Raw genomic sequence first — 23,020 nt, forward strand, 5'->3', positions numbered from 1 at the left:
AAACAGAACAACAGGCACGCCGCACACACTTGTTTGGGCTCGCGAGCCGGCCAAAGAGTAGTAGGCTAACGTTACGTTTTGAGTGGATGGCGAGCGCGAGACGCCGAAATGGATGCCGATAAGATTCTGAATGGAAAGTTTCCTTTTAAAAAGTTGCCAAATGGATCCATTGACAAGACCAACGTGATCTGTGTGTTTTGTCGTTGTGAACTGAGCTATCATCACAGCACGTCCAGTCTGAAATACCACTTGATGGCCAAGCATACAGCTGATGGCCAAGTACGTGGCTGATGGCCAAGCACATGCAAATGCAAACGCTGTTGCGAATTCTCCGCCCCCTCGGTCAAAGCCAGGCGACAAAAGCACAAAGCAAGCCGATCCACTTTTCCATGTTGATAAGTAAAATAATGGGATTCAGAATAGATAAAAATGTGCGATTAATTGTGATTAATTGCAAGTTAACTATGAAATGAATGCGATTAATCACGATTCAACGATCAAGCACTCATTTAAATGTTCTTGTATTTTAATTTGTCATATTATTTTACATTTTATTGTGAAGCACTTTGTGATTTTTATCTGTGAAAGGTGCTATACAAATAAACTTTACTTGCTTACTTACTCTTTTAACTGAAAACAACTTGATCATGCGAGTAAATCAGAGTCAGCATGACGTCCAAGTAAACCTACCCATTGCTGCTTTGCAGGTTGTCTTTGCAAGTGTAAAATTGTAAAATGAAAACAGGTGTCATTGTCATTGGTGTCCATCCTCACATCCTCCATCACCATCTGGTACGCTGCTGCCACTGCCGAGGACAAGGGCAGACTGCAGCGTGTCATTCTGTCAGCAGAGAAGGTGATTGGCTGCAATCTGCCACTGCTCCAGGACGTTTACGCCACCAGGACTCTGAAGCGTGCTGGAAAGATCGTGGCCGACCCCTCCCACCCCGGACACAATCTCTTTGAGCCACTCCCCTCTGGCAGGAGGCTGAGGTCCATCAGGACCAGAACCTCACGTCACATGATCAGCTTTTTCCCCCTCCGCCACCTGCCTTATCAACAAGGCCCGGAACCCCACCCTGACTCTCCACCTTCATGCCACTGTTCTCTCTCTGCTGTAATGCTCTTTGCTCTTTATTTTTTATTCATATCTTTATTTATTCTTTATTTTTAACTTAATACATACTGTGTAAATATACTTATATTGTTTGTACCTATACTTATATTGTTTAATATTCCATCTAAAGAATGTGTGACGTGCACCAATAACACCAAAACAAACTCCTTGTATGTGTTAAAAAACGTACTTGGCAATAAAACCCTTTCTGATTCTGATTGTGCTAAACCACACAAACACTGGTGAAAGAACGGAGAAAAGCAGGTCGTTTTCATCATATGTTGAAAGCGTCAACATTTGTTTTTATTTTAATTTTTTTTTGACTTTTGAAATGCTCCCCTCATCCACAATGAACATTAGTGTCTTTACATACATATTCATGTCAAAAGGAAGCGATGGTAATGACCAACCAGACCAACCACCACCCGTCTCTAAACACCACACTATCTTTGCCTGTTTTTATTTTTTTCATTTTCTTAAAACCATCAGCAAAAACCACACACATTACTGATTAATACACACTGAAAAAAGAGCCGAGGGGGCGCAGGAGGAGGAGGAGGAGGAATGAGGCAAATACATGTCATCACAGTCAATAGGATAAAAAGACACGGCATCGAGAAAACAGAACACCTTGACGAAAAAGAGGATATAAGACCAATGAAATAAACATTACAGTGTTGCTCGAGGGTGTGGGGAAACTTTACATTTATACACAAGCACCAAAAAACCAAACGTGATACATAGACTAAACTAGGATCCAGTGCAGGCAATTCCTCACCGCCCAGAAGCAGAACTGCCATGAGAAAGGGATAATGAAACGTAATAATGGAGGCACATGGGAGACAAGGGAGGTCATTTATTAGGGCTGGGTATCACTGAATCGATTCCAATTCACAAGGTCCCCATTCGATTCATTTGATTTTCGATTCTATATCAATTTGGTCAGAGAGATTTCATTAATAGCCATTTATCTTAGATTTGAAAGCCCTTCTTACCTACTGCATTATTCAAAATATTAGTGCTAAGTGCTATCTTCAGTGCAAAGACGGTAGACCTAAAGCTGTACATCTGTGAAAGTGGCCATGCCTGTTTTACCATTGCAATAATTTTGTCTAACTTTGGAGCATTATTTTTTAATTCAACTCAGTTTATTTAAAGGTCCTATGACATTCTGCTTTTTGGATGCTTTTATATAGGCCTTAGTGGTCCCCTAATACTGTATCTGAAGTCTCTTTTATATAGACCTTAGTGGTCCCCTAATACTGTATCTGAAGTCTCTTTTATATAGGCCTTAGTGGTCCCCTAATACTGTATCTGAAGTCTCTTTTATATAGACCTTAGTGGTCCCCTAATACTGTATCTGAAGTCTCTTTATATAGACCTTAGTGGTCCCCTAATACTGTATCTGAAGTCTCTTTTATATAGGCCTTAGTGGTCCCCTAATACTGTATCTGAAGTCTCTTTTATATAGACCTTAGTGGTCCCCTAATACTGTATCTGAAGTCTCTTTATATAGACCTTAGTGGTCCCCTAATACTGTATCTGAAGTCTCTTTTATATAGACCTTAGTGGTCCCCTAATACTGTATCTAAAGTCTCTTTTATATAGACCTTAGTGGTCCCCTAATACTGTATCTGAAGTCTCTTTTATATAGGCCTTAGTGGTAACCTTTCCCCTTATGATGTCATAAAGGGAAGACTCCTGATTGGCCCATCTGAGCTTTCATTTTCTCAAAGGCAGAGCAGGATACCCAGAGCTCGGTTTACACCTATCACCATTTCTAGCCACTGGGGGACCATAGGCAGGCTGGGGGAACTCATATTAATGTTAGAAAACCTCATAAAGTGACATTTTCATGCCATGGGACCTTTAAAAATATTAGCGTTAAGTGCTTTCTTCAATGCAAAGATGGAATTCCTAAAGCCATACATCTGTGAAAGTGGCCTTTTTAAGAAAGGGGACTGTGCAAATTAATAAAACGTATTTTTATACATGGGTTAAAAATGCCAGAATTAGCCAAAAGGCTATTTGTAATTTGTAGTCCCCTGGCCTCGATGTTAAAAAAGGCTTCTTTTTATTTAGCATTACATGGATTCCTTACATCGCCTAGTTTCATTTGGTACCAATGTCTTCACTCTATGAATCGATAAAGCATCATTCAAATGAAGAGCAATTTGAATCAGAAATGAGATTTTTTATAAACCCAACCCTATCATTTATGTCGTTAATTTAAGGATTCATTGCTAGTGGGGAATTTTAAAGTGTGCACTAATTGGAGGATTTGAGGATCTTGTCTTTTATTCCACAATATCTCAATTATCTGGGAGCCAGTATAAACCTAAAGGGCCATGCTTGGTCGCACTACAAAACCTCAGATCTCAGTGCACTGTAGTGTTTTAATTACTTGAATGTGACTTAACTCCGCCTGCATTTCCCCCCCGCACCTCCATTACAGTTCAAACTCAAGACTGCAGTTTGTATCTAAAAAGGTCTGTACACATTCTCCGTCTATGCTCCTGTGGGCTTTTCTACAGTGATGGGCGTGTGGAGAAAAAGGGAAATAAATACATTGGGCCAGTGAATGGTAACAACAACAAGATATGGTTGATAAAGCTCAAATAAACTCAAGGCTTAAAGCCTGCAGCTGGTGAATTCCACCGATTATTTAAAGGCTGGTTAAAGGTTAAGAAGTCCAAAACATTTTTAATGAGGAAACAACGTGTTCTCCATTCAGTGCTGTTGGCGCTCCAAAGTGGACGGCCATTTCTGTGTAAACAGAGCATTAACAAATGATTAATGCTAAAGCTTAACAATCAAGAGAGAGGCGTTTTAATTTGAATGGGTCCTGTAGCAACAGTGGACAACGCTACTGTGCAAACCCGTTCTCACTCCCAACTCGTCAAAAACTTGATGGACGCTTGGTCAATGGCTCTCAGCATCTGATATCGACGCAAAGACACCCTTTAGGGTCTGTATGGGACGCTGTAACACGACGCTGAATGAAGAGCGACAATGGTGGCGAGTGCAAGACCGAAATCCATGTAAAGAGGCAGGTTGGGGTGGTGGATGAGTCAAAAAACACCCGGGAGACGCCTAATCGGTCGAGACCCAGAGCATCAGACCCTTTTTCACCAAGGCAGTTTGAAGGCTAGTTTGAAGCTGATGCCTAATCTCAGACCAGTCCTTCGTGTTTCGACAGCCAAAGAACCGGCTTTCGGCCAGAAAAACTGGTTCCAGAGCATCACCTATACTTAGTCTAGAACCAAGAACCATTTACGTAAGGGGCGGGATTATCGTGACCAACATGACCAACTAAAAACCAGAGCTGTAGTCTAGACTTGAAATCAAAGCAGCAGTGGTCTACTCTGGAAATCCAGAGTTCTCGCAGGAGAACAATTGTAATTAGCTCAGCGAGTCCGTCTGGCATTCAGTAATGATGCTCATTAACTATGCCCTTGTAGCCGAGCTGCACCAATCACATCGCTGTATCTGATATAGACGGGCCAGAGGCGAGCTAAACAGATGACGACAGCGCTGCGACGTCCAAGTCATTAGCAAACATTGCAAGATGACTACGGATGAACACCAGCTGTTTGAAACGGCTTTGGCCGCTACAATGAATGAGTTAGACTTGGCTCTTTATCTAAAAGAGGAACAGAAGACTCCAATCGTTCCTTTGCAAGAAGGACATTTTAGCTGTTTTGCCAAGAGATTAATCTACCAGTTAGCTCCTCTGGTAGCTAAGAGTTTAATCTACCAGTTAGCTCCTCTGGTAGCTAAGAGATTAATCACCAGTTAGCTCCTCTGGTAGCTAAGAGTTTAATCTCCCAGTTAGCTCCTCTGCTAGCTAAGAGATTAATCACCAGTTAGCTCCTCTGCTAGCTAAGAGTTTAATCTACCAGTTAGCTCTACTGCTAGCTAAGAGATTAATCTCTTAGCTCCTCTGGTAGCTAAGAGATGAATCTCCCAGTTAGCTCCTCTGCTAGCTAAGAGATTAATCTACCAGTTAGCTCCTCTGCTAGCTAAGAGATTAATCTACCAGTTAGCTCCTCTGGTAGCTAAGAGTTTAATCTCCCAGTTAGCTCCTCTGCTAGCTAAGAGATTAATCTACCAGTTAGCTCATCTGGTAGCTAAGAGTTTAATCTCCCAGTTAGCTCCTCTGCTAGCTAAGAGATTAATCTACCAGTTAGCTCCTCTGGTAGCTAAGAGTTTAATCTCCCAGTTAGCTCCTCTGCTAGCTAAGAGATTAATCTACCAGTTAGCTCCTCTGGTAGCTAAGCGTATGTATTGTTGTGATTGGTCGTAGTTGGGCCATTTTCATTACTCATTGCCAGACCCTTAATCTTTCGGATTTGGGTCTGGATTTCCAGGCTAGCCCCGGTCCATGTATGGCGTTGAATTAGTCACGTCACGTGCACGAGATATAAGCCAACACCATCGGTGAGCAGAAAAGCATCCTCGCAAAGGAGCATTTCTGCTCTTGTGTGCACAAATGTGGTCCTGTGAGCACGGTGATAGCGCTGCGGTTTGGATTACATTGGAATTGAAAGCCCTTGTGCGTCTGACTGAGACGCTTAAGGAGACTTTTTGCGTCAGTAACTAACCCCAAAGGCCCCTGACCAAGCATTGTTTTCTTTGACACGCTGGGAGTGAGACTGTATTGGCTGTACAGTAATTATGATTCATAATAGGATGATCACTTTCCAAAAACCCTCTTTTTACCGTTGTAGGTTTGTCACATTTTTGTTGAATTTGTATTCAAATTTCTTTGTAAAATATATATTTATAATAGATACATATATTCATATATCACAGTAATATACAAACCAAGTGCTTAAAAAATAAAGGTGATGGCAATCTTTTGTGAAACAATGGAGATGGTTGGGGAGAGGATGGGTTGGTAGAGGTAGGGTCTGGGAAGAGGTATGGAACTTGATATTTGTAGTGTTGGTGCTTCTTTGGTCGAGGGAAGGTCCCCAGAGTACGTTTGCATTTGATTTTAATTAAGGCAGATAGCCATACATGTGTATGTTTGTCTACAGTCAGATATGTACCAATTTTATAGTACTGATAAAGCTCAAAACTTTTCCTTTTCCTACATTCGTGTTTGTACTGTAAGTGATCTAAATGTTGCTTTGTTGACAAAAGTAGAAAAGCAGGTAGTTCCATTCCTCCTCTCATCACATAAACAAAAGTGCTTCTGTAAGTATGGAGAGGTTGTAAGAAATGACAAATCTGTACAATATAAACAAATATGATACAGCCCTATAAGATGTCCAGCCTTTTTTGGTGACATAGGGGATTTGATAGGGGAGTACAAAAGCCCAGCTTCCTGTCCAGAGGGCTCAAGGAGAGGATTTGATCCTAGGGCAAAGGCATGATGGCAGGGTAGTTCTCAAAGGAGAAATTATGTCTTTTGTTGTAACAAAGCCCAGTTCAGACCAAAGATTTGTGACGAGGCAAAACCGTTTAGGAAAGAAGCAGGGAAAAGTTACAGCGGTCTGAACCGGCCCGTCTCCGCTCGACTCAAACCGGCTGGTTTTAGAACGTAAGAGACTATGTCACCTGTTTAAACAGCTAATAGAAAAGTCTGCAGTTTGTAAGGTCAGCTACAAACTATAGAAATAAAATGATCCATATGTGTTTGAGCACGCTAGAGAGTAACTGAAGAGACTAGGAATTCAACTGTATCTCACTCTCACTAGAAATTGAAGATGCTACAAATTATATTCAGTGACAAAAAAACCTGAAAGTCGGAAGTTATAATGGATGTACAGAGAGTTGTTGCTATATGCAGATGATCCACCGCTTGTGTCGTCTCATTAGTGTAAACTGGCAAGGTTCAGAAAGTTGCAGACCGGCGCATTTTGCATTGTAAATTTGCAAGTTTCAACTTGTCTCGTCTTCAAATCTTTGGTCTGAACTGGGCAAGTAAAAGTCACCTAATCTCGCCTCTTGTTTCGTCGTCCACCTGTCTCGTTTTTCCCACTCTCCTTCCTGCCCTCCTCCCATGATGAGGCCGCCTGTCCACAGCCTCCACCTTGGCTCTCTCGCATAATGTTCTGCTGTGGTATGAGTGACAAGTAAGGGTGCTGGGGCAGGGGAGGTGTTGTGGCAGAGGGAGGGCTTGTGGGGGATTCCTGGCCTGAGCAGTTGCCACCGCTGCTCCCAGTGCTCATGGCCCGGTGTTTGAGTCTGAGTTTATGGGGCAACGCTGTGCCCTTCACCTCCCCCTGGGGATCCCGGCCCTGGGCCTGAGAGCATCCCTGGGAGGATGGAGGAGGCGAGGCAGGGTGGTGTAAGCTGGCATGATGTTGGTTGTGGTAGCTGCCCATATCTGAGCAAGATGATGAGGGGGATTCGTCATCATCCGTGGAGGCCTCTTTGTCAGAGCTGCGGGGATCCCCGTCAATGGATGACGTGTCCTTGCTGGAGGAGCCTCGGTAGTAAGCCTCGCTCCCGTGCTGCCCCTCGTAGGTAAGCACAGGTGGCTCTTCGTCTTGGGCACTGAGGTATGAATGATGAGGCTGCTGCAGATGATGGTACAGGTGCGAGTGATTGACCCCCTCGTCTTGTTTGTGGAGGAGCTCTACAGATGAATCTCTCTCCTGCTGCTGGGCAAGTTGGCAACCTCGGTACACCTGTCTCTCTCCCGCTTCATTACGGTTTTCTGAGAGCTCATATGGAGGCGAGTCTAACGTCTTTCTCTCCAGCTGCTTTGTCACCTCAGCCAGTGTCTCTGTGGAGCTCTCTGTAAGAGATTGCGGAAGTTGTGTGACGCACGTCTGGCTGCTGCCACTGCTCTGCTTCTGGGCTGCCTGCATATCGATTTCCTGGTGCCTCGTCAGGGCGTCCACAGCACAGGAGGCACTGCTGGAGCCATACAGAATGACGCTCCTCTGGGCAGCAGGTGGGTGAGGGGCCGGCTGGCTGACAGTGTTGATAGCGCAAACAGGCTCCTGATGGAGCTGTTGTTGTTGATAGTGCTGCTGTTGGCTGTGATAAGCAGGCTCCATCTCCTGAGAATGCTGCTGGATCTGGTGGTGAGTAGGCACAGATGCCAGACCACGATGGATATTGAACATGATCTGCGTGGTCGTGCCGTTTGCAATGTCCATCTCTAACCTGTCACCTTCCTGTTTGATCTTGAAAGGAATTGGCTCAGGGCTGTCCCTGGAGGAGCCGTCGGACATGTCGGAGAGGGAGCCATGCGGTGAGTATTTCACCAGCTGCCTGTGGCCCTCGCTGCGTCCAGACTGCTCTGTTTCTGAGGAATCAGAGTTCATCATCACCTGAGAACCGCTAGAGTAACCGCTGGAGTAGTACTGCGTGGAAGAAGAAGGGGATGAGGACGAGCCTCCATTTCCCGTGTTGCTTCCACCGATCTGCTGGCTCTTTTCGATGTAGGAGGCTGTGTTTATGAGGCCGAAACGCAGCTTAAGCTGCAGCAGCTCTGTCTTGAGCCTCACGTTCTCGTCGTTCAGTGCAATGACACGGTTCTCCAAGACCATATCATTGAGACGTCGCTTCTCCCGGGAGCGCTTGGCAGCCTCGTTGTTTTTGCGGCGTTTTTCCCAATAGCAGGCGTCCTTCTTTTCATCCGAAATGAACTCGCGCTTTCGCCTGCAGCTCATACTGGGTTTGGCCTTGGCGAGGCATCCCACGCGAGCTGGACTCCCTTCAGCAGAAGGAAGGGACTCTTCATAACTGCTGAAGGTCTCAACGCAGTTAGGGTTATCCCCTGAGTTTTTGTTTAATGTCTTGAGAGCTGAAGTCAGATTTTCCATATTTGTCTAGTGGCAGCCAGTTTGCAATGTTTTTTTGGGGGGAAAGAACCAGGTCAGAGGTCAAAGGAGAGGAGGGGGTGGTGCCAACAACCACTTTGAAGGTTTTCTTGCAAAGTTCTTCGTCTGTTTATCGCAGGTTCAGTGTAGCTATGACAGGAGGGGACTCAAGTGTCCAAATAAGCCAGAAGGATAAATAACAGCTGGAGCTCAGCATTAGAAACCCTCATTTATCCAACTGTTGTTATTTTGGTTCAGTGTCCAGACCGTTAGCGGCTCAGTCTTTTTTTTAAAAAAAGCACAGATTTCTTTTTTTCCTCTTGCTTTTTTCCGTTGTTGGATGTTGAAGCTTAGCTGGCAGAGAAGTGCCCTAGATCTCCATGCAAACTGCAGGATGTAGGTCAGCCCGTCTACCTCAGCGTGTCAGTCTCTTGGGGAGCTTCGCTCACGCTCCGTCTGTCTGCCTCTCTTCGGTTGACTGCGAGATGAAAGGCTGCAAAGATAAAAACAGAAACAGATATGTTAATCCATGTGGACTGCTTAGGCTCCACTGTGCATTCTTATAGCAGACTCAAACATACTTATTTTAAGGCATATTTTGTCATTTCTCCTAACGTTGTGATTCTTTTAAGCATGCATAGTGACTGAAGACACATTTCTAAATCCTAACAGCTTTCCTTTTGTGTTTTGACATGTCTGGCTTTAAGTGACAGTGTCGCCCCTGGCGACTAATGAATGGTCGCTAGACCTCACCGTCTGGCCTATTTACCCGCTATTGATCTGCTTTGTCTGCAGCCTGTGACCCCTGACTCTCATCCTGGCATGTTGATGTTGTCTTTTGCGATGTAATGGGGGCATTGAGTTCATTGCTGATGGTCCTGTTTTCATCTTGTCACCCAGTAGTTATGTTTTAAACATGCAGTTGAAATCAAATGTAAGAGACTGGTAATTCGAATGGCATTCATGGCAACTGAGGGAAGTGCACATGTGAAATTAATAATGTAACGCAGCAGACATTGCATCAGTCTGACACATGCTGAGAGCACAAAACTCGGCTGTTTAAAGGGTAACTTTTTACTTAACCTGGACCCCATTATCTTGTGTTGTTGTGTCTAAGTCACTGATAGGAACAACTGTCTTGGAAATTGGTCCAGTATTAAGCAAGATCGCTTCTGTCAGCAGCAGCGAAACAAGCTGGAATGTAACGTTAACGGTTAATTGCGCACCTACAATTTTGTCCACTAAAAGTTCTGTTTAAGCCACCGACAGACTCAGATTATTATTCTAAGTGTCTGACAACATTATGGGATGGATCCCTACAGAGATAGACCTTTTAGTTGAAGAGTAAGATCCTTTTAGTTCTACATGAAACAGCCCCAAAATCACCATCACCAAACTACACCAGACTCCATGTAAATAATCAGGACTTTTAGCGTGTATAGAGCCAGCATATCTCCACCAGACTCCATGTAAATAATCAGGACTTTTAGCGTGTATAGAGCCAGCATATCTCCACCAGACTCCATGTATAGAGCTAGCATATCTCCACCAGACTCCATGTAAATAATCAGGACTTTTAGCGTGTATAGAGCCAGCATATCTCCACATGTAAATGGGTGAATTAAGGGTTTATTTCAACCAAACCAGAGTGGTGATTGTTGGAACAGTGGAAAGATGAACCAAGACGGCTTTTGATAGTTTTATTTAGTTTCTGTCCACTTTGAATGAAGTGTGTTTTACGATGATAAAAGTCCTGATTATTTACATGGAGTCTGGTGTAGTTTGGTGATGGTGATTTTGGGGCTGTTTCATGTTAAACTAAAAGGATCTTACTCTTTAACTAAAAGGTCTATCTCTGTAGGGATCCATCCCATAATGTTGTCAGACACTTAGAATAATAATCTGAGTCTGTCAGCAGCAACAACACAACTTTTAGTAACTCTAACTGCTGCTGAACATTAGTCCTGTAGGGTAACATTACAGCTTGTTACTAACTGCTGCTGAACATTAGTCCTGTAGGGTAACATTACAGCTTGTTACTAACTGCTGCTGAACATTAGTCCTGTAGGGGTAACATTGCAGCTTGTTACTAACTGCTGCTGAACTATTAGTCCTGTAGGGTAACATTACAGCTTGTTACTAACTGCTGCTGAACATTAGTCCTGTAGGGTTACATTGCAGCTTGTTACTAACTGCTGCTGAACATTAGTCCTGTAGGGTTACATTGCAGCTTGTTACTAACTGCTGCTGAACATTAGTCCTGTAGGGTAACATTGCAGCTTGTTACTAACTGCTGCTGAACATTAGTCCTGTAGGGTTACATTGCAGCTTATTTACTAACTGCTGCTGAACATTAGTCCTGTAGGGTAACATTACAGCTTGTTACTAACTGCTGCTGAACATTAGTCCTGTAGGGTAACATTACAGCTTGTTACTAACTGCTGCTGAACATTAGTCCTGTAGGGTAACATTACAGCTTGTTACTAACAGCTGCTGAACATTAGTCCTGTAGGGGTAACATTGCAGCTTGTTACTAACTGCTGCTGAACATTAGTCCTGTAGGGTAACATTACAGCTTGTTACTACCTGCTGCTGAACATTAGTCCTGTAGGGTAACATTACAGCTTGTTACTACCTGCTGCTGAACATTAGTCCTGTAGGGTAACATTACAGCTTGTTACTAACTGCTGCTGAACATTAGTCCTGTAGGGTAACATTACAGTGGATTACAGCTGCCAGTAACAGTGTTCTCGCTCAATAGTGGATCAATTTCAAAGGTTTTTGTTCACATTAGTCACTTAGACACCAATGCATGGGAAAATAGGGTCCAGGTTGAAAACCCGCCCAAAATAAACCTTAATGATTAGCTCTTTTTGTTTGAGTGCTTGAGTCAAACAGAGCAAAGGCTGGTGGTGTTCCCTGGATCCATTTTAAAACACACAGAAAAAGAAAATCCTACATGAGAGACAGCCTGCTGCTTTTCACACTGATGAACCCTATCCACAAAAAACGCTGAAACACAGCTACCCCCCCAATGCGTTCATCCGCAGAGGAATGTGGCAGCATTCTTCGCCAAAACAAGTCGATGCCAAATCAATGATGCAGCCTGATGCAGAGTGAGCAGATAAAGGCAGACAAAGGCAGTAGCCAGCGCAGGTCAAGGATAAAAAGGCTGGGGAGATACGGGGGTGTGGGGGCAGCTGGGAGGGGCAACAATAAATATAGGGCAACGGCTGCTGGAGAGAAGAGAGGCGAGACACTGGCAGGAATAACACGGCCCAAAACACGAGGATGGTCGGTGTGTGTATGTACTATATATGCATGTACATGTATGTGTGTATGTGTATATGTATGTGTATATATGCGTGTATACGTATATATGTATGTACTATATATGCATGTACATGTATGTGTGTATGTGTATATGTATGTGTATAAATGCGTGTATACGTATATATGTATGTAATGTTGTAATGTTTGGCATGACACAGAAATAAAATATAACTAACTAACTAACTGCATGTACATGTATGTGTGTATGTGTACATGTATGTGTATATGTATGTGTGTATGTACTATATATGCATGTACATGTATATGTGTATGTGTATATGTATGTGTGTATATGCGTGTATACGTATATATGTATGTGTGTATGTACTATATATGCATGTACATGTATGTGTGTATGTACTATATATGCATGTACATGTATGTGTATATGTATGTGTGTATGTACTATATATGCATGTACATGCATGTGTATATGTATGTGTGTATGTACTATATATGCATGTACATGTATGTGTGTATGTACTATATATGCATGTACATGTATGTGTATATGTATGTGTGTATGTACTATATATGCATGTACATGCATGTGTATATGTATGTGTGTATGTACTATATATGCATGTACATGTATGTGTATATGTATGTGTGTATGTACTATATATGCATGTACATGTATGTGTATATGTACTATATATGCATGTACATGTATGTGTATATGTATGTGTGTATGTACTATATATGCATGTACATGTATGTGTGTATGTACTATATATGCATGTACATGTATGTGTGTATGTGTATATGTATGTACATATATATGCATGTACATGTATGTGTATATATGTATGTGTATATACTATATATGCATGTACATGTATGTGTATATGTATATATGTACTATATACATGTACATGCATGTAGTATATGTAGTGTGTATGTACTATATATGCATGTACATATGTGTATGTATGTGTGTATGTACTATATATGCATGTACATGTATGTGTGTATGTACTATATATGCATGTACATGTATGTGTATATGTATGTGTGTATGTACTATATATGCATGTACATGTATGTGTATATGTGTGTATGTACTATATATGCATGTACATGTATGTGTATATGTATGTGTGTATGTACTATATATGCATGTACATATGTATATATGTATGTGTTATGTATTATAATATAGATTAGAATATAGTATATTATATAAGTGTGTTGTTGTGTGTCATTGTGTATTTTTAAGTGAGTATATGGAAATCCTGCAGCTTTCTTAGTGGATATACTGCGTATATGTACACTATATACTGCGTATATGTACACTACACCCCTGGAAATCACAACACAAAGCCAACCGGCGCCCGTGTATTGGGAAAGAATGGAATCGGGACAAAAGCATGTCTCCCCAGCCCTAATATTCACACCGTATTTGATTCAAAGTGTCTGGATTTTTCTTAACAATGTACCGTAGTGAGCTTTTGACATTTGACATGTGGCTGTTTGACACGATACAGACACAGAATAATATATTTTTTTAAAGCGTGTCCCACTGACCCAGAAACTGGGGAGCGACTCCACTCTGTAAACACGAGTGTAGCTGCGGCTCGCCGGGATATAGGTCAGCCGTGAGAGGTGAAGCGCCGAGAGACGAGCGGGGAGAGACTTAAAAAAAGAGACCAAAGAGGTGTCGAGGAATTTAGAGCACGGTCTAAATATAGACAGGTGAGAACGAGCGGAGCGGAGACAAAGAAAGGGAATCAATGAGGGAGAGTTGGAACAAAGACAGAGATGGAGATGGGGATGGAGATTATTCTGTAGCTGGGGGAGGAGGAAGGGGAGGGAGGGGAGGCAGGGGAGGACCACAGGCGATTGCGACACAATGTTGGTATTGCATCAATGGAAGGAATGTGTCGCCCATAGCAACAAAAGGGGGCACAACAGAGAAAGGGGCAGCCAATCATATCCGACTTTCTCTCCCTATTCCGAGCCAGCGGCGTCACGCGGTCCAAAAGCACATAGTGAGAAAACAAAAGAGGACGGTTGACGTCAGCGAGCGTTTCATCTCTCTCCTTCAGTCAGGATGAGCCAGTACGTGCAGCTGCCATTATTTTCATTATTTATTTTAATTATTTTTTACTATTTTCATAATTTTTTATTTTTTTATTTTTTTATTTTCATTATTTTCATTTTCTTTTTATTATTTTCATAATTTTTTTATTATTTTCATTATTTTTCATTATTTTCATTATTTTTATTATTTTCATTATTTTCATTTTCTTTTTATTATTTTCATTATTTTTTATTATTTTCATAATTTTTTATTATTTTCATTATTTTTCATTATTTTCATTATTTTTATTATTTTCATTATTTTCATTTTCTTTTTATTATTTTCATTATTTTTTATTATTTTCATAATTTTTTTATTATTTACATTATTTTTTATTATTTTCATAATTTTCATAATTTTTTATTATTTTCATTATTTTCATTATTTTTATTATTTTCATAATTTTTTATTATTTTCATTATTTTTATTATTTTCATTATTTTTCATTATTTTCATTATTTTCATTATTTTTATTATTTTCATTATTTTTATTATTTTTTTTATTATTTTCATTATTTTCATTATTTTTCATTATTTCTTATTATTTTCATAATTTGTTATTATTTTTTATTTTTATTATTTTCATTATTTTCATTATTTTTTATTATTTTCATTATTTTTTCATTATTTTCATTATTTTTATTATTTTCATTATTTTCATTATTTTTCATTATTTTTTTATTATTTTTATTATTTTCATTATTTTCTAGATTAATGGATCAGTTGTTGTAAAAACGTCAGAAAATGGTTTCCCAGAGCCCTGTATATTTATTGAATATATTATTAAAAATGTTTTTTTTTAAACTGATTCAATAATAAAAACAAATTAAAATATTGTCAGTGCATCTCTTACAGTATCCGTACATGTCCAAGAAGTACAGTTTGTAGGTCGACGGTTGACGTCAGCGAGCGTTTCATCTCTCTCCTTCAGTCAGGATGAGCCAGTACGTGCAGCTGCCATTATTTTCATTATTTATTTTAATTATTTTTTACTATTTTCATAATTTTTTTAATTTTTTTATTTTCATTATTTTCATTTTCTTTTTATTATTTTCATAATTTTTTTATTATTTACATTATTTTTTATTTTCATAATTTTTTATTATTTTCATTATTTTCATTTTCTTTTTATTATTTTCATTATTTTTTATTATTTTCATAATTTTTTATTATTTTCATTATTTTCATTATTTTTATTATTTTCATTTTCTTTTTATTATTTTCATTATTTTCATAATTTTTATTATTTTCATTATTTTTTATTATTTACATTTTCTTTTTATTATTTTTATTATTTTCATAATTTTTTATTATTTTCATTATTTTTTTATTATTTTCATAATTTTTTATTATTTTCATTATTTTTTATTATTTACATTATTTTTTATTATTTTCATAATATTTTCATTATTTTCATTATTTTTCATTATTTTCATAATTTTCATTATTTTTCATTATTTTCATTATTGAAGGGTTGAGCGGTAAATGAGCAGTCAGGTGATGCGTCTGCATTAGCGTGTAAATGGATGCTGAGGAGGTGAAATGGAGGCTGGCGCCTGGAGGACTTCTTTTATTTCTTTGTTCCAACTTCCAAGTGGCCGATAGCCTCCGTTAGTCACGAATAAATGATGTTAAAACATGTAGAAATGACTCCTTCTTGACAAAAGGCAAAAGAGCTGCGTGTGAGTCGGGCTGTAAACAGGTTCAGGCTTTTAAAAAGCTCTCAATCAAAACATACCGGTCGGCCTCGGGCCGACTTCTGTCTCCTGTCTGTCTTTTCGGGCCCGATTACAGCTCTACTGCAAAGATGAACTGATTAGTTGTTAAAAGGGCGTAACTTTGGGTTCAACATCTGGAGGGGGAGGGGTGAGATCTCTCTACTTTGAGCATATCAAACACTTCATTTTCTGCATTCTGGTGATTTTTCTGCAACAATATTATGATGCAAATGGCTTAATTTATGTTAAGGAAATGATAATAGTTGTTTTTTTTGGGGGGGTGGGGGTGCACTGGCCAGTTTAGCTCATTGGGGAGTTGTAACACTTAAATGTATGTTACTTAACTCTGCGTTGTCGTCCCGTCGGCCGTGCAACTTTTTATTTTTCTGGGTCAAAACATATATATTTTTTCAACGTTGTGGTCGTCTTTTTCGACACTTCTGTCGCTTCTCCCCGAAGTGTTTTTATATGTTTTTGTCACATTTTCTCTGCACTTTTTCTGACGTTTTTTCGCCACGTTTTTGAAGCAATTTCTGACATTTTTGTCACTCTTTTCGAAGAGTTCTGTTATCAATGAAAGTACTGCGCTGATCTTTTATCTGACCTGTGAAGAGTACCGGATGGAGGGAACCATCCACGTTATTCTTGACAATGTGGTTGAAAGAAACCCAAATTTTCTGATACAGAAACTGTTACGGCTGTCGTCGGCATCCTCGTGTGTGTTCAATGTGTGTGTGTTTATTTGAGTGATTTGTGAGATGCAAAGCAGGCTGTGCCATCCCATGCTGCAGATTGGATGGTCAAAGGAAGTCCCGCCCAGTTCCTGGAGGAGGAAGCTGATTGGTGCGGCATGCCACCACTGACCAGCCAATTGAGGAAGGCTGCCTCCAAGTTAAAAAGCCTGATTGATTGCAGCTGAGGACAGCTGCCAGACCAGACTCATTTGTGGACATGTTGTGTGAGGAAGAGGGCCAAGGCTTGAGTGTTAAAAACTGATTCCATCTTTGCATTTAACAGGTTTGTTGTCAGTTTTGTGTTTTGTTTTGTAAAGTACCTTAGTTAGAGAGGACTTTTGTTTAACCTTGTTGTCTTATAAGTGTAGAAATAGTCTTCCTTTTGAGGATCTCTTTTTGTTATATTCTGTACGTAACAAAACTTTTTGAATATGACGTTTTTGGTCGTTATTTTCAAAAACATTTTGTCGACGTTTATGGTGCTATTTTTGACGTTTTTGATCATTTCTTTCCCCTACATTTTGGCCCTTTGGACGCTTTCTTCCGGCGTTTTTTGTTATCGGTTTTGTGGCTTTTTCCAACATTTTTTTTACCCTTCCTTTATTTCGGATACAAAAAAAACCTTTGAAATCGGGTCAAATTTGATCCGAAGAAAACATGAGTGATGCCATAGCCGGTGTTTCCTTTAGGATTTATTTTAGCAGTGGGGGCAGGTCCGAACACCCCCCCACACCCCCCCATGAAACAGGACTGACACGTCGCTGCAACACAGACTAATATATGTATTCACCTCCATTCACACACAGTCAGGCATATTTTCTGTTGTGATTGAACTGTATTTGTTGAGTTCCTATAGAGGCCAACTTCTTGACATATAGGCTAAGCATTCTGCAGCAAGTCACAGTAACCCAGTATTAATTACAGTATCTTAATGCAGTATAACTACTACAGCATGTAAATAATGCACCTCAAATACAAACGTCGCTATCCAATCAACAGCCACGTGCAATTTAGCTCACAGGTGAAGAATACAAACAACGAAAATCACCAGTTAACTTCATTTACATTAGCAAGACCTATAGACTGATACAGGACTATAGACTGATACAGGACTATAGACTGATACAGGCCCTATAGACTGATACAGGACTATAGACTGATACAGGCCCTATAGACTGATACAGGCAGGCCCTATAGACTGATACAGGCCTATAGACTGATACAGGACCTATAGACTGATACAGGCCCTATAGACTGATACAGGCCCTATAGACTGATACAGGCCATATAGACTGATACAGGCCCTATAGACTGATACAGGCCCTATAGACTGATACTGATACAGGCCCTATAGACTGATACAGGCCCTATAGACTGATACAGGACCTATAGACTGATACAGGACCTATAGACTGATACAGGACCTGTAGACTGATACAGGACCTGTAGACTGATACAGGACCTGTAGACTGATACAGGACCTGTAGACTGATACTGATACAGGACCTATAGACTGATACAGGCCCTATAGACTGATACAGGCCCTATAGACTAATACAGGACCTGTAGACTAATACAGGACCTGTAGACTGATACAGGACCTATAGACTGATACAGGACCTATAGACTGATACAGGACCTATAGACTGATACTGATACAGGACCTGTAGACTGATACAGGACCTGTAGACTGATACAGGACCTATAGACTGATACAGGACCTGTAGACTGATACAGGACCTATAGACTGATACAGGACCAGGCTTAAATGAACTGACAACATAAGTTATACTACTGACAGTTCTCAAGGACGTACACACACCATCTCAGCTGGCTTATCATCCTGACAGCGTCTCTTTTCCTGCCGAGTGTCCGTGCTATTCTCTGACATGCACTCTAACAATGCAGCCCTATTTCTGATACCGTGGGGGGCAGAAATGTTGCTGTGGGGGGGCCGCCACGGTCAAATCAACGAAGAGGAAACACTGCATAGACCAAACAACTAATCGATTATTCCAGAAAATAATCAACAGATTAATCAACAATGATAATCACCTTGTAGTTGCAGCCCTAGAGTGAAATATTGAGGGTCAAACATATCAAGTATTCCCTCCCAGATGTGTTCAGATGGCTCCCGTCCATTTCTACCAGCTGCAGTAAATGTGTGTTACTCAACATCTGCACTCCTGGGTTAAACTGCATAAGTGCTCTTAATTTGCACGCACTAAATGTCATTTTTCAAACTCAAATATACAAAATCCATCCCACTGAAGTAAGCACAGACCCCCTGTCAGTCTGTTGCAACACACACTTCCCTTGACCTAGATTCCTCTTTCCAATTCATCATACCTTCGCCGCACGTCATCGCCCGCGCTCTGAGGCACTTGTGGAATGATAGCACGGTGAAAGAATCCAAAGCTGCACCCGTTCACACGCCCACAGAGCCCCACGCCGACAGAGGCTCAATGCACCTGAGGAGTCTGGGAAAAAAAGCTGTGGAGTGGAGTTCAACCCGTTCTCGCTTAGCCTGACAAGCCAACCCGTTCTCATTCCGAACTCGTAAAATCAGCACGTTTGGACAGTGGCTGTCAGCGTCTGATGCGACGAAAAAAGGCGTCCTTTCAGCGTGTTTGTGTAACGCATCGGGGAGAGCAGCAGCTACACGGGGTTCAGAGAGGAGGTTGGTCGGGGGGGTGGATCAAACACAGGACTCTCACCCAGGAGAGCGGGGATCGGGTCCGCGTATGTCTTAAACCGTCCCGTTATTCCTGCCTGTCACAGAAACGTAAGCCCACCCACAAGCTTTTTTTTAGGACCAGGCTAATGGACCAGAGTCTGGTAGGACCAGGCTAATGGACCAGAGTCTGGTAGGACCAGGCTAGTGGACCAGAGTCTGGTAGGACCAGGCTAATGTACCAGAGTCTGGTAGGACCAGGCTAATGTACCAGAGTCTGGTAGGACAAGGCTAGTGGACCAGAGTCTGGTAGGACCAGGCTATTGGACCAGAGTCTGGTAGGACAAGGCTAGTGGACCAGAGTCTGGTAGGACCAGGCTACCAATAATGTGGATACCATGGCAAATTATAAAACATTAAGTAAATCCGGTAAGTCCAGAAAATGGCATCACTGTAGTGCAGCCTTTAAAACCAGGAATATATGCAGGATATCCCAAATGTAAGACCATATCTAGCCTCATGTATCAATGTCGATCTAATATCGATATATTACCCAGCCCTATATGTAAAACTAGTGTTAATAAGTTGGTGTTAGTGATCTATATATACTACGTAGACGCCTAAAATGTTGAAAGAAAGCGACACAAACGTTGGGAAGAAAGCGTCATTTTCTATTTTGACACGTTGCATAGTCGACGGTAAGACAACACAAGGGTTAAATAAAAAAGGAGAGAGAGCAGCAGCCCACAGAGAGGGGGGATGATGAAACAGTTGTCTTCCCCCCTCTGGGAAGAAAGCAATGTATGGCACGCGGTGCAGGATTTCGGGGGTCATGGGTGGGGTCTGGATTCCAAGTCCACGGGCTTACTTTAGCCTCCCAAGAAAAAGAAAAAGGAGGAGGAGGAGGAGGACGAGGACGAGGAGGAGGGGGTGTTAGGAAATCAGGCAGCATGCCAGCGAGGTGGAGTCCTCTCCGAAGTAGATCCCTGTTCCACAAACACACATCACCTTCTCGAAAAAAAGGAGAGCAGAGTGCCTCAGTCCATGTGTTGCGCCAGTCACATGGGCTCCCCTGGCCTACTAAATGTTGTAACTGGCCTTCTGCGCTGACTCCAAACCACAGCTTGGCCCTCGCTTCATATCATCTTACGTGTGCCAGGAAACCACGGCCGCAAAGTAGGACAGGATGGAAACGGCTCCGTGCTACTGCACTCCGCTCCCATTTTTTTTTTTATTTAGAAAAGCTGGACAGGGTTTCATCGAAGCTGAATCACCCCAGAACAGATGTGTGAGCAGTTGAGATCCGTGATGCAATAGGCCTGTTGACCTGTTTTTAAAGGTTTTTTAATATATCAGAAATATGGGTTTCTTTATTTAAAGTTTCAGCACTTTAAACAAACTGAAATCAAAAAGTACAAGTCACCGTTACTCCAAATATTTAAGCTCTGACAACCTCAGACTTTTGAGATCATGAACTCAGAACATATGAGGCAACTGATTGCCTCAATTTTGGGTTACTTACTTATTGGGTTGCAGAGAGCTTTTAGCTCCTATGTCTGCACGCCTGCCTCGTTTCTTTGACATGGCTGAGCGAGGATTTATTTTGGTGGGCTTTTTTATTTTGTTTTTCTAGTCAGCAGCGGCTGTGCACCTCACCCCCCTCCCTCACCCAACCCCCCACCCTCCCCTCCCCTCCCTCCTGCAGGACTAATGTGACCTACATTCAGCTGGCAGAGACCCAGTGTGTGTGCCGACCAATTGGCAGCGGCCGCTCCCCTGCAAATTAAGCACAGGGCTGCAGAGCCACAGACACACAGACAGGGTTTCAGCCCAGTTGCATAATCTCTCCCCCCCCCCTCCTGTACCTTGATCCATTTATTTCATTCACTCATTATGCAACCTGCGTCACCTCGTCAATGTTCCCTTAAACGTATACGTCTACAGATGCCGGCACATGCACATGTTTAGATTGCATAAAGTGTGTCCAGTCACAAGAGGAGGAGGAGGAGGAGGAGGAGGAGGAGGAGGAGGAGGAGGAGGAGAGTCCTGGACGCTTTCCCAGCCAATAATGGGCTTGTTCATCCTGCTATTACGTGATACAGCTGAGATATATTGAATCATGGGTATTTTCGTTAGGGCTGGGTCAAAATGCTTTTGATTGATTGATTTTTTTCCTGCGTTTTTGTAGCTTATTCCAACATTTGTCACTTTCTTCAACGTTATATGTTAGAAAGTTGACCCAAAGATAACAGGGGGGGTCTTTCCTCTACCTCTAACACCAACTTATTACCAACTTATTACCAACTTATTACTACTCACTCTTCCAATTCATCTAATTCTTGTGTGTGTGTGTGTATGTGTGTGTGTGTGTGTGTGTGTGTGTGTGTGTGTGTGTGTGTGTGTGTGTATATATGTGTGTGTGTGTGTGTGTGTGTGTGTGTGTGTGTGTGTGTGTGTGTGTGTGTGTGTGTGTGTGTGTGTGTGTATATATGTGTGTGTGTGTGTGTGTGTATATGTGTGTGTTTATGTGTGTGTGTGTGTGTGTGTGTGTGTGTGTGTGTGTGTGTGTATATATGTGTGTGTGTGTGTGTATATATGTGTGTGTGTATATATGTGTGTGTGTGTGTGTATATATGTATGTGTGTGTGTGTGTGTGTGTGTGTGTGTAATCACAGAAGGGCATATGTCAACATTCAGTGAGGAGACTGTTTCCAAACATGCTAAAAAATGTAATAAAACGCCCAAAATTCAATGAAAGATCCGATCTTCTGTGTTTGTGAAGCGCGATGTGTGGAATCATCCATCCGTCTTATTTTTGGGCAATCAAAACTAGGTAGTCAAAAAGAAACCCATATTTCTGAGCATTTAACCGGTCTTATTATTACACTCTCTGCAAAAAGACATTCTGATTCACTTTGCACATATTCCCAAAACTGCACAGTTAATGTAGTTTGACAATTATTGAGTTATTGAGTTTGAATACCCCTCGAAAATGAGATGCTTCATCTCAAGGGGTTATCCTTACAACACATTTCAATAATATAGTATAGATTAACTCGTGTTTCTATACTGACAGATGACATTCATTTTCTGCTGTGATGAGCATCCATTAATGCCACTTTACATTTAAACATTAAGGTACAAACACGCACCTTACACCTCAGAAAGTCCACAACGTACAATGGAAGGTGCATACTTGTACCTTAAAGATGCATGTTTGTACTTTTAAGGGAACATTTGCTAAGTTTGTACATTAGGACACAAAAATGGACCTGAATTGTAGCTCGTTTTCTGACAGTGTATCATGTGAAACTAGACGATCTAAAGAATCCGTGTCAGGATAAATAACGCTCCGAAGTTGGAGAAATCCCGGCGAGGGAGGAGGGAAGAACTGCAGATGTATGGCTTCATGTGTACCGTCTCTGCACGAAGGAAAGCACCTTTCCTGTCTCTATGTGACTGCTTTTGGGTCAGTTCTTCACGACAACATTCATATGTTTAATAATGCAGCAGGTTAGAAGGCTCCTTGTACAATAGACAGCGTTATTCCTCTGAGAATCTCTTTCATATCCGAGAT

General features: G+C 41.3%; 1 protein-coding gene and 1 long non-coding RNA gene across 2 annotated transcripts in view; both read right to left on the reverse strand.

Annotated features, from left to right (window-relative positions):
- Window positions 1-1,382: 1,382 nt before the first annotated feature.
- LOC144529531 (uncharacterized) lies at window positions 1,383-5,044 on the reverse strand. Its single transcript, XR_013503014.1, has 2 exons — window positions 2,728-5,044; window positions 1,383-2,635 (listed from the first exon to the last, which is right to left on the reverse strand). It is a non-coding gene; the product is annotated as an uncharacterized LOC144529531 (long non-coding RNA).
- A 7-nt stretch (window positions 5,045-5,051) lies between these two features.
- LOC144529530 (uncharacterized) overlaps window positions 5,052-23,020 on the reverse strand; it is a 20,489-nt gene continuing 2,520 nt past the window's right edge. Inside the window, exon 2 of the mRNA XM_078268647.1 lies at window positions 5,052-9,394. Within this exon, the coding sequence (XP_078124773.1) occupies window positions 7,060-8,904 (1,845 nt within the window). The 5' untranslated portion in view covers window positions 8,905-9,394 and the 3' untranslated portion in view covers window positions 5,052-7,059. The remainder of the gene's footprint in view (window positions 9,395-23,020) is intronic.

Source organism: Sander vitreus, chromosome 15 (assembly GCF_031162955.1).
Source record: "Sander vitreus isolate 19-12246 chromosome 15, sanVit1, whole genome shotgun sequence".
Classification (NCBI taxonomy): domain Eukaryota; kingdom Metazoa; phylum Chordata; class Actinopteri; order Perciformes; family Percidae; genus Sander; species Sander vitreus.